The 13,150-nt window shown below is 38.4% G+C and overlaps 1 protein-coding gene across 1 annotated transcript in view; it reads right to left on the minus strand.

Moving 5' to 3' along the window:
• The window catches only part of LOC100819005 (ATP-dependent zinc metalloprotease FTSH 12, chloroplastic), a 66,276-nt gene that overhangs the window by 35,060 nt on the left and 18,066 nt on the right, over window positions 1–13,150 (minus strand). Inside the window, exons 4-8 of the mRNA XM_003530358.5 lie at window positions 12,389–12,663; window positions 7,671–7,748; window positions 7,312–7,554; window positions 6,742–6,882; window positions 6,475–6,642 (exon numbers count right to left, since the gene is read on the minus strand). Coding sequence (XP_003530406.1) covers window positions 6,475–6,642; window positions 6,742–6,882; window positions 7,312–7,554; window positions 7,671–7,748; window positions 12,389–12,663 — 905 coding nt within the window. The remainder of the gene's footprint in view (window positions 1–6,474; window positions 6,643–6,741; window positions 6,883–7,311; window positions 7,555–7,670; window positions 7,749–12,388; window positions 12,664–13,150) is intronic.

Raw genomic sequence — 13,150 nt, forward strand, 5'->3', positions numbered from 1 at the left:
CAGCCAACAGAACAGGATTGGGTTGCTGTCAAGAGAATCCCCGGGTATCTAAAGGGCACACTTCATTTTGGGCTGAAACTGGAACCCAATTTTTCTACAAAGCACTACTCTGTTCATGCCTTTTGCGATGCTGACTGGGCTTCAGACCTTGATGATCGAAGCTCTACCTCTGGGGCTGTTGTGTTCTTAGGCCCAAATCTTGTCTCTTGGTGATCCAAAAAGCAATCTGTTGTGGCCAGGTCCAGTACTGAGGCAGAGTACAGGAGTTTAGCCTTGGCAACAGCTGAAGTAACTTGGATTCAGTCCCTGCTGACTGAACTCAAAGTTCCTCATGCTCCACCAGTTATTTTCTGTGATAATATGAGTACTGTGTCCCTTGCTCAACCCTCTCCTACACTCTCGCACCAAACATATCAAGCTGGATTTGTTCTTTGTCAGAGAGAAGGTTCTCAGCAAACAGTGTCAAGTTGTCCATGTTCCAGTAGCAGACCAGAGAGCTGATATCCTCACCAAAGCTTTATCTCCCTCCAATTTTGTAAAGCAATCTGTTGTGGCCAGGTACAGTACAGAGGGCAGAGTACAGGAGTTTAGCCTTGGCAACAGCTGAAGTAACTTGGATTCAGTCCCTGCTGACTGAACTCAAAGTTCCTCATGCTCCACCAGTTATTTTCTGTGATAATATGAGTACTGTGTCCCTTGCTCAACCCTCTTCTACACTCTCACACCAAACATATCGAGCTGGATTTGTTCTTTGTCAGAGAGAAGGTTCTCAGCAAACAGTGTCAAGTTGTCCATGTTCCAGCAGCAGACCAGAGAGCTGACATCCTCACCAAAGCTTTATCTCCCTCCAATTTTGTAATGCATAGGAGCAAACTCAGAGTGGTCAAAAAGTGTTGTGATACATTCCATAATTAGTACAGACTTTATTCTGTAATTAGTACAAATTTGATTTTTTTTTTATTTGTACAGATTTTGTTCCATTTTATTTCTTTCCTTAATTAGGTCGCTGACAGCTTATAAATAAGTCTTGTATTCACTCTTTGAAAAATAAAATTACAATAATATTCAGATTATTATCTTTCAAGTAAAAGCATTCTGCCAACCACTGCTGAGTTTGTGAGGGGTATAAGAGATTAGTATTTTACTCTCTCAGTGTTTTTTTTACTTAGTTTTCTGTTAGACAGTTATAAGGTTAATTTTCTGTAAGACAGTTATAAGTACTTCTGTCAACAGTTTTATCATTTTGTTATGCAACTGCCTATATGTACTGCTTCATTCCCCAATCTATAGTTGGGTTGAATCCTCATCAATACAAAAACACTTTCCTCTCTCTCTCTCTCTTCTCCCTAAATCTCTTTACAAAAGAAAGTAGCAGCAATCTTCTTATAAGTCTTCATGAAACCTGAGTGACCGCCAATTGCTTGATCGTGAAATTCAGTAAGCATCATGAGAATCAGAACTGAACTGGAAGAAAGCATCAATGTCCCCCTTGAAGAAGATCAATCCCTCACGAAGTATATACTCATGCATCGAAGATGGATCCAGCTGTAGCGTCTCCTTGATGCGGTTCAGAACAGGATCATTACTCACCTCCTCTCAGTTTGGGGAAATCAACCCAATAAGGATAAACCGAAATGGTATTGAGCTCAATGTCAGTGGATTTACGAGAAAGATCATCTGCAGCTTTGTTCTCTTGTTCTCAAGACCAGGTTTGTAGAGGACCTCAAATTGGAACCTCATTAATTTGGACAACCAACATTGCTGGTCTGTTGTTGTGAGATGTTGTTGTAGCAAGTGCTAGACTTTTATGACCAGTATAGACTTCGAAGCTGCGTTCAAGAAGGTAGTGTTTCCAATGTTGACCAGACAAAGCGAGAGCCATAATTTCCTCCTCATACACTGATTTGGATAGAGTACCATGGGACAGGGCCTTACGAAAATAGGCAATTGGTTGGTGATCTTGCATCAAGACAGCTCCAATGCCACAGCAAGAAGCATCACACTCAATGAAAAAATCTTTAGTAATACCTGGCAAGGCTAAAACAGGGAATGATCCAAGCAATGCTTGAGGTGGTCAAAAGCTTGAACTTGTTCTTCCCCCCAAAAGAAGTCATCCTTCTTGGTTAGTATGGCCAAGGGTTGGGCGATCTTGCCATAGTCGTGGATAAAACGATGGTAATAACCCGTGAGTCCCAAAAATCCCCAAACATCCTCCGTGGTTTGGGGAATTGGTCATTCAAGCACTACTTGGACTTTGGAAGGATCTATTGAGATATGTTACTGATACGTGTTAAGATATCATTCTGATATGATTGTTTCCTTGTTTACGTTATTGATCAAGTTTCCTATTTACTATTTTTATGTAATTGATTTAGCTTGATTATTATCCCTATAATTAAGGGGTTAGATTATTACTATAATTAAACATTGATTACTACAAATAAACAGCCAAGGGGACATTCTCTTTAGGCATTTAGAATATACAATTTAGATATTCAAGTTGGTATCAAAGCCAGGATGAGGAATAACGAAAAATCGTTATCCTTCGTTTGTCTCCCTTCTTCGGGCTTTCTATTTCCACATTCTAGTGACCTTTATACTCGACGCACCTTTTCCAGCTATCATTTTTCTTCTGATTTTGCTTTCTAGGCTTCAACAACATTTTCTGCTGCAAACCGCCACTGCCACTGCCACTGCTTCGGTGACATTTTCAACCAGTGACCCCATCACCTTACTCGTCTTTTGCCGATCTACATGGCAGTGGACATGACATTGGCATCCGACTTCTGACGCGCTCTCAAACGCCTTTTCTTCTATGCACCAAACAGCCCCAATGTGAACCTTCCATCGGGGAGTGATGGTGCATGACAACATCCTTTTCTGCCGGCGACATCAAAGACAGACTCGCCAGCCTAATCTGTCCAAATCCGATCTTTGTTTGTCCTAAAGATCTCTGACGCACAAGTACTGTTGTGTTTTTTGGTTCTTGTCTCTCTCACCAATGGCTTCCACTGACCTATCTCTATAGGAGAGTATACTTACTCGCCCAACTATAGTATATTTTCTTTTCTGTTTGGTTATGTTAACCTAAGTCTTTCCTTAGTTATTTTTCTATTAGGAACTAACTCAAGGTTTAATAGCAATCTCAATGACACCTGGGTTTGGAGAGCTGACATTAGTGGCAACTTCTCTACTAAATCGGCCTACCAACTTCTAAAAGATGAGCAGTCTTCCGAGGTCCAGTACCTGGCTTTCCGGCAACTTTGGGATATCAAAATCCCCCCGAGAGCACTGTCCTTTGCTTGGAGATTGTTATGGGATAGACTACCCACTAAGGACAACTTGGCCAAGAGGCAAATCCTTATTAATAATGACCTGTGCCCTTTCTGCAACAGCAAGCCTGAATCTGCTCCCCATTTATTCTTTACATGTGACAAAATTCAACCTTTGTGGTGGGAATTTCTATCCTGGGTGAAGGAAGACAGGACCATCCATTGTAGACCAATGGATAATTTTCTTCAACATGCTCCTACTGTAGGAAATCGGGCTGTTGGTAGAAGATGGAAAATCTGGTGGCTGGCAGCTACAACATCAATTTGGAAAGTCAGGAATGATATTATTTTCCAAAACCAATCCTTTGATATATCTAAATTGGCAGATAACACTCTTTTCCTTATGTGGACCTGGCTGAAGGGGTGGGAAAAGGACTTCACTGTCCCTTTCACACAGTGGTCCTCAGCAATGTCTTTAGTTTTTATCTAAATCTTTAGGAAGGGCTGGTTGTATGTGTTGGTTTGGCTGGGTGCCTATATGGCTATTTTTGTTGTAATTTCTATATATAACCTGTAGTACCTCTGGTACTTTCAGTTTTCAGTTATCAATATAAATGATATTTGCAGTTCAAAAAAAAAAAAACAAAAAAAAACTCAAGGTTAGTTGACAGCTACAGTTGGGTAATTGTCTATATAAACAGCTTTGTAATTTGTTGTTAGTTGGGTTGATTTTATCAATACAATCACCCTTTCCTTCTCTATCTCTTTCTTCATTTTCTCTGAATATATTATGGTATACAGAGCAAGGTTGATACTTGACTAGTTTTTCATGGCTTCCGCTTCATTTCCTCCTCCTCCACCGTCATCATCTCCGGCAATGACACCTTCTCCGGCTTCATTTTCGCATTCTATTCCAACGAAACTCACAAACTCCAGTTACATTCTTTGGTGTAATCAGGTTCAGCCGGTCATTAAAGGTCATGGTTTGTCGTACTTTCTGGTTGCTCCGATCATTCCATCGCGGTTTGATACTGTTGCCGATTGCAATGCTGGAATTGTGTTGAAGGAGTATCTAAACTGGGAAAAGCAAGATCAGTTTCTTCTTTCTTGGCTTCAATCAACGATTTCTAATGTCGTTCTTCCTCATCTCGTTGGATGCAATACGTCATGGCATCTTTGGGAAAAGCTTCATGCACACTTTTACCTCCCTCCAGGTCTCCCATTGGTTGCAAATGGGTCTTCAGGGTCAATGAAAACCCTGATCGTACAGTTAACAAATATAAAGTCAGGTTTGTTGTCAAAGGCTTTCATCAAAGACTTGGGTATGATTACAATGAGACCTTCTCACCTATAATCAAGCTTGTTACTGTCAGAATTCTTCTGACTCTTGCTATTACTCATAAGTGGAAACTCCAGCAGCTTGATGTGAATAATGCCTTCCTCAATGGCATCCTTCAGGAGGAAGTCTTCATGACTCAACCACCGGGCTTTGAAGCTTCCAACAAGCAGCTTGTTTGCAAGCTTAACAAAGCTATTTATGCCCTCAAGCAGGTCCCAAGAGCATGGTTTGATAAACTCAGAACCACACTTCTCAACTACAAGTTCAAATCCAGCAAGTGCAACCCCTCATTATTTGTTTTCTCTGAATCCACTACTGTAGTCTACATGCTGGTCTATGCAGATGATATTATAGTGACAGGGAATAATCCAACCTCTATCAAGTCTCTGGTTTCCAAACTCAATTCTGAGTTCTCTCTCAAAGATTTGGGTGATCTTGATTACTTTCTAGGCATTGAGGTCAGTTCTCAGCCTGATGGTTCCATTATTCTCACTCAGTCAAAGTATATTCGAAACATATTGGCTAAGACTACTGTAGAGGGAAGGATCAGAGAAGGATTCATGTCCTATTTCATCTCCCATTGTTGGTGACTGTAAATTAACAAAAACAGGACATGAATCCTTCTCTGATCCTTCCCTCTACAGATCAGTTGTTGGAGCTTTACAATATGCAACTATCACAAGATCAGAAGTAGTTAGTTTCTCAGTTAACAAAGTCTGCCAGTTCATGGGTAAACCCACTGAACAGCACTGGATGGAAGTCAAAAGAATACTTAGGTATCTTAGAGGCTCTCTCAACTTTGGTTTGAATATGCAACCTAATTTCTCAGTGTCACATTACTCTATTCATGCCTATTGTGATGCTGACTGGGCATCTGATCCAGATGACAGAAGGTCATCCTCTAGTGCTGCCATTTTTATTGGTCCTAATTTGGTATCTTGGTGGTCTAAAAAGCAATCAGTGGTGGCCAGATCCAGTACGAAGGCAGAGTATAGGAGTTTAGCTCTTGCTACAGCTGAGGTGAGTTGGATTCAGTCTCTTTTGGTTGAGCTCAAGGTTCCTCATGCTCCTCCTGTTATCTTCTGTGACAACCTCAGCACTGCCTCCTTAGCACATAATCCTGTTTCACACTCCAGAACTCAGCACATCGAGCTTGATTTGTTTTTTGTTCAAGAGAAGGTTATTGGCAAGCATCTTCAAGTAGTTCATGTTAGTTGAAGAATGAGTTTTGTGAGGAAAACAGTTCACTCACTTGCTTAGCTTTATTGATTATAGAATTACATATATATAGAGAACAAAAGAGAGAGAAAGAGACAGCCCTTGTCTATGTCCCAGATGCATTGGCCCTTGTCTTTGTCCTAGATATACTAGCCCCATTTATGTCCCAGAAGCACTAGTCCCGACAATTATCCCAGATGCATTAGTCTTGCCTTCAATTTGAATAATTATTGGTCTTCCACGAAAAAAATTGAAATTGGTTGTCACTTTATGCAAGAGAAGATAATTTATGCAAAACTCACTACCAGATATTTTTACCAAGTCACTTAGAGGGCCGAGGACATCCTACATTTGTTCCAAACTGGATGCATATGATCTATACGCTCATGCTTGAGGGGGAGTGTTGAGATATGTGTTAAGATTTAATTTTATGATTGTTTCCTTATTTACGTTATTGATTTAGTTTCCTAATTACTATTTTTATGTAATTGATTTAGCTTGATTATTATCCCTACAATTAAGGGATTAGATTATTACTGTAATTAAACATTGATTAATATAAATATCCCAAGGGGACATTCCCTTTAGGCATTTAGAATATACAATTCAGATATTCAAAATAGTAACAATGGTTTAGTTGCTTACATTTCTCCTAGCAATGGAAAACATCTCATTGATCCTAGCTGCACCACTTTTTTCACTATCAGTGAATTCTGCACCTGAAGCAAATACAAAAGGTAATCCACTTTCTTTTGCAAGCGTCCTGGCAAAAAGTGTTTTTCCAGTTCCTGGAGGTCCAGAGAGTAGAACACCCTGCAATGAGCTTTCTCAGCAAACAATTTACATCGTATGATGTCACTTAAACATAGCACTGAGAAGGATAACTGCCTATGAAATTATCAAATGTTTTACCCGAACAAACTGCACATCCCTTTCATAGAATTGCATAGGATTTCCCATATAGATCATTAACTCATCAAGAAGATCCCAGACATCACCCCCCAACACAACTTCCTTGTACATTGATTTTGTTTCACCAACATCTCCAACTGGCTACCAAATAGAGGAACATAACTAGTAATAAAAACCAGTAGAAAAGGAGCAAGATAAAATAAATTACCAAATAAGAAGCAGATGCTGGATTCAATTTGTACATAAGCCTTTAACAATTCAGGGGAGGAAAGCATTATTACGGTAATTGATTATTGAAGTAAACATGCGTCTCTCTTGTCCAAAAAAAGAACACTAAATCTAACAATAGATCCATCAAAATAGTAGAATAATGTTAGTTTACATATCTTTTTTCTTTAAAAAGAAATTCCTTTTCACTATAAAATTGTCATATGGTGATAGTATTTACAAGAATATTTCAATGGCTACACAGAATAAACAGTGTTGATATTTTATGAAAAAATCAACTATATGCTATAATTTTTGTTTTGTGGTCTGTTTCCCACAGATTATAGTACATCAAAAGCTTACCATGATGAAATTTTCAGCATGAGCCATATCATAGAGTTGATTATACTTCTTGTAAAGAAACCTCTTGTTAGTAATGTGTAGAAGCATTACAGACTCCCTTATAAGCCAGAGAATCAGTATTCCAGGTACTAATGCAATCACAACCTTCATGAAATAATGGATCTGTCGCTTCTGAAGGAGATCTACTTCAACTCCGGAACTTGTAATAATCTCAAACATATACGGATCAAGAGGGATATCAACCTACCAAATAAGAGCTATGTTAATCAAACAGATGTCCATGAAGGGACACCATCCGGAGAACCTTGGCGAGATATTTGAGATTTCTGATCAGCAATAACAATTACGAGGTAACTTACAACAAATTCCAATGGAAAACCTTCTTTCATCGTCACATACAATCTTTTCAAGTCTTCAGTAAAGACAACGGCTGCTACCTGTCCAAAAGAATATAGCTCAGCAACTGCCACCTAACCAAACTTGTCAAAAATTTGATGCGCATAAAATATGATTATACATAGGGAGTTCACTGTTCACGTGATAATTAGAAAACAGAGACTACAACATTCATATTTATAGTCAGCCATTATAACTACTAATTTGATTTCAAAAATTGCATTTCCCATCATATAACCAAACATCAAGAAGACAAAAATGCAATAGAAATGTATGGTCAACGACGTGAATCTTCATCAAACAGGATTGTATCAGTTACATTACTCACTAACCTTTTACCTTCATATGTTGTAAAGTGTTGGAAATAAGAATTAATATTCTGATTCTAGTATTAATTACAGTTTATAGGGATATTATTATCTTTGATTTAGAGGAAACTGAATATCCTCTATGTATGTAGGATTAATGTAATTATCCTATATAAACATGCATCCATTGTATACTCTAATGCACGGTTTCAGTCAATTATGCCTCTTTATTTTCTCTCATTTTACATGGTATCTAGAGTCAGGTTGGGGGAATAACAAAAACCGTCCACCACCGGGGAGCCACTGTCCCTGGGTGAGCCCTTTCTCCCCTTGCCCTTCTTCCGGTGAGCCCTTCTACTCACCTCACTTTTACAGCAAACTCTGCTTCATTTTCCAGCGGCCGCCATCCCTCCAGCAAACTTTCCAGACGACAAACACACCATCAAGAGCACCCAGTGCCGATCTACCCAACGCCTTCGACAGCGTCCCCATCTAACATCAGACGTGCTCTCATGTGTGTTTCCTATGCCAGCCAAACAGCTTCGCCCGCCAAAGCGTAATGGCACGTCCAGCACCTTTTCTGGCTGCGGTTTCAACAACATTGTCGCCTACCCAACGCGACTCTGTCCCTAAAGTTTCATCTCCATCGGACTTGTTTGGGCAAAAACTCCTTTTTTGCATCATTGTTTTGTACCTTTTTAGGTATTGTTTGGTTTTCGATTTTGGGCACTGTGCAGTCCATTTTTTTTACGTGTTTTGTGTTGTTGCAAAGAACTTTTCAGTCGCCTATCCTGTTGCCATCCTTTTTCAGCATGTATTCCGTCAACCACCTTCAACTCGCTGCTCATTTTCCAGTGAAAAACTCTCTAATTGCTTCTCTGTGCTGTACTTTTCCAGCGTGTTTCTCAGTGACTTTTGTGCTTCGCTGGTTGTGCGTTTTTGCCACTATTTCCTCTTTTTTTCAAGTTTGAATAATTTTGGGTTTCCATAGTTTGTTTCAAGCTTCCAGATCTTAGTTTTAAGAAGATCGGAACTTGCTTTGAATTTTCTTAGGTTGATGGATATTTCAGCTCTCTCTTCCTAGCAATATTCCCCGATTTCATCAAGCTCCCTGAGTCGTCCTCAAATATTGGTTTGAAGCTTCCAAATGATGGTTTTAAGAAAGTCAGAACTTGCTTTTCTTAGGCTGATGAATATTCCAGCTCTCTTTCTAGCAATATTTTCCAACTTCACCAACATCCCAGAATTGTCATTCAAACTATTGTCCTTTTTAGTGGAGCTCAAGTTTTATGTTTCTTGTTGAGAATAAATTTTCTTGTAACAAGCTAAAGCTTGGTAAGCTTAAGCTTTAGCTTGAGGGGAGTGTTGGAAATTAGAGTTAATACTCTGATTCTAGTATTAGTTAGAGTTTATAGGAATATTATTATCTTTGATTTAGAGGAAATATAGCATCCTCTATTTATGTATAATTAATGTAATTATCCTATATAAACACACATCTGTTGTGTACTCTGATACACAGTTTCAGTCAACTATCCCTCTTTATTTTCTCTCATTTTACATAAAGATTTGTAATAAGTCTTGTATCAATTTCTAATAGGTGTTGCTAGAATACTAGTTGTTCCAACCTCAAGTCCATTACATAATTAGGGTCATAGCATCCAAGGTATTGTCCACTTTAGCATTGGTATGAACCTCACAGTTTTTCCCTTAAAAGGCGCCTTGGAGGGTTAAGGGTTGGGGGAGGGTGAATACCTCGGGAGCTTTCCCGCAAAATCCAAGGCAACATTTTTTGCAGCATGGCAATAGGAAGGTTGGAGGGATAAAATTCAATTGATGGAAGTGCTGGTGGATAGCTTTAACATGGACTATTTGGCAGCAAAGGAATAGGATAATTTTTTTAAATGAAACCTTCAATGGAAGCAAGCTGATGGACGATGCAATATTCCTAGTTTGGTCATGGCTCAAATCTATGGAGAAAGATTTTGTAATGCACTTCAACCAATGGTCCAGTAACCTAAGAGAAGGTTTTTGTAATTAGGAGAGGATAGCAGTTGTTGGATCTGTGTAGTATTTTACATTGTGACTAGCTCGGTTCCTTCTCAGACTGATCTAAGTCTGGTCATAGGAACCAACTGTCTACCTAATCTCATCATGTAACTTTAGTACCACTAGTACTCATATATATATATATATATATATATAATTATTTTAGCTGAGCAAAAAAAAAAGGGTTGGGGGAGGGTGTTCATCAACTACCCATTGTTATGGAGTTCGCCACAAGGTATAGAAGATTAATAATTTAGAGAGAGCAGAGACACAAACAGAGAAAAGTGTTTCTTGTATATATGTGTGTTATGCTAAAATGACCGTAGTTGGTTGGTTACATTCGATTATTGTTCTCCTATTTATAATAATTGTAGACAGGGTCTTTGTGCCACGTGTCATGTCCTTATTTGCGTTGGAGATCCTACGCTCTTGGTCGAGTCACCATGACAATTCAGCTTTTGTGCCAGTCGTATATCCTACGCCGGTTCTATCTTTTTTGCCGATTTTCCTGCCGTGAGTTGGTTTTTTCGTATCTAGTCTGGGATAATCCCCGAAACACTAGTCTTGATCTAGATTATCATGATAGTCAAGATTCATTAGCATATGCAGCACATGCTAGATTATTAGTGAACAACTATAGTTATTACCGAAGTTAATAGTTGTTAATAAGTTCTATAATTAGAACTTGATTAGCTCAGGTACTTAATTTTTTTTTTTCAACAAAAATAGTAATTATATTAATTGAGTACCAGGGGTACTAAAAGATACAAGATAATAATCAGTGTTAGGCTCGAGATTAAAATAGATCTCTGAGCCAGCAACTGATAAAGAGTAACAAGCTACAGTTATATGCTTAAATAAAAATTCTATACATGACTGCTGGAAAAAGCTGCACTAATATTAGAAGACCAGTGGTTGTAGTGAATACTAAAATCAGGTACTTAATGACTCAATACTCTGTACTTATATGTTCTTTCTTTTTTTTTTATCAGCAAAAATAAATAAATATATATATATAGAGATAACTGAGTACCAGGGGTACTAAATTACAATTGTTTTGTTGCCCAAGCTACTGGTTCCAGATTAGACTAAATTAAGTCTATTTAGGAACCACAGCCAAGCCACACCATATTAGTGAAAGAAGCTGCTAATCTATGGTTCTATACTTTACTAATACACTATCCCTTCTCTAAAGTTACTAGACCATTGGTTAAAATGCAATGAGAAATCCTTCTCCAAATGCCTCAGCCATGTCCACAACAAGAAAGCTGCCTCATCAATCAATTTGTTGCTGTCAAATGTTTCGTTGGAGAATATCATCTTATTCCTTTGCTGCCAAATAGTCCAAGTCACTACCACCCACCAACATTTCCACCTAGTAGCCCTGCTGCCATCACCCAATATATCTCCATGGTGTAGAAAATGTTGTCTTGGGTCTTTTGGGAAAGCTCCAGACTTGTTCACCCAGGATAATGATTCCCACCAAATAGGAATGACTTTGTTGCAGTGGAAGAACAAATGTCTTGCTTCCTCTTCCGCTTCTTCTGCAAAATGGGCAACTCCTATCCAATATCTCTATTTGTCTCCTGTGTAAGTTTAGTTTAGTAGGCAGTCTGTCTTTAAGTAGCCTCCATGCAAATACTGCAAATTTGATTGGTATCTTCAACTTCCACAGCTCCTCAAAAGCCCTATCCTGGATCCCATCAACTGCAACCCCCCTCATTACATTGTATGCAGTTTGCGCCGTGTATCTCCCACTTGGATCTGCCTTCCACACCCACTCATCTCTTCTATTTGTCTGAGTAGCCGACCTTTCAACATCTTTTAGGAAATTGACAGCTATTGGTATCTCATTATCAAACAATGGCCTTCTCCAAGATAAATTCCACTCCCACTCCCCATCCTTGTAACCTCCCATCTGCTGAATTAATTGGTTTTGTTGGCCCGAGATTAGGAACAATCTGGGGTATTTATGTTCTTTCTTTGTAAAGCCAAATTTTATAGGACTGTATCTTTAGCCAGCTGTAATCTCCAATTAACTTGTAGTTACTTCAGAGTCTGTTTGATTGGTTGGACTCTATGACAAACAGCACCTTCCTATTAAGAAGGTATATTTTCATTTCATACTTTATATATATACATATGCTCCCTTTAATATAAATTATCTTTGCAGTTCAAAAAAAAAGCATATGCTCCCTTGAAACTAACAATACCAAACTATACATAATAATGTACATACTAATGACAATATGATATATGAATATTCTTAAAGGGAGAAGGGAAATACATCCCAATATAATTCTGTTTATAGAAATAGAACTAACCTCAGAACTATCGAGTTTGTCAAGGAAATAAGTGTAAGGAAGTTTAGGGCGATAGCGCCACCATCTCTTAGCTATCCACAAAGCCCTTGTACCCTGAGTGGGTGTCACCTTTTCTGCCACATCCTTGCGAAGACTATTTTCAACCTCTTTCATGTCGAATTCAACTACATATTTGGCATTTAAGGAATCCACTTGCTCAGAAAAACGTTCTTTACTAAGGATCTCTCTCCATTTATTAAGTCTATCACGCCATGTGCCATCAGTTTGAACTTCACCTGCTTACAACAACAACAAAAAAAAAAAAAAACTTCACCTGCTTAGAAAAATAAAAAAGTATCTCATTAAGAATTAAAACAATGGAAACTATTTGGCCAGTAGACAGATATTGAGATAAAATCAAACTCACAATAGAGCTTCTTGATTTCACTATCTTATGTTAGATTCCATCTCAAAAACAAATTGACAGTAAGTGAAATTGTCCAATAGATATATAAGTTGCACCCAAGAATTGAGACACCACAATTCAAAATATGGTGGCTATTTACCCATTAGTTCCTTTAGCGGGTTCAATCTAAGAATTAAAAAGACACAAATTTATAGCAAAGGAGAAATGTATACAGGCACAAGAATAATCCATGTCATTATGTAAGCACGTTCTTCATTTTGGTGACCAAGCATAACTGAACAAGTTTAACTTGAAATAGCTATTCAGGGGAACTAAAAATCTTCAATGAAAGAACAGAGTTCAAGGATAAGAAAAAG

The sequence above is a fragment of the Glycine max genome, chromosome 8 (genome assembly GCF_000004515.6).
Source record: "Glycine max cultivar Williams 82 chromosome 8, Glycine_max_v4.0, whole genome shotgun sequence".
Classification (NCBI taxonomy): domain Eukaryota; kingdom Viridiplantae; phylum Streptophyta; class Magnoliopsida; order Fabales; family Fabaceae; genus Glycine; species Glycine max.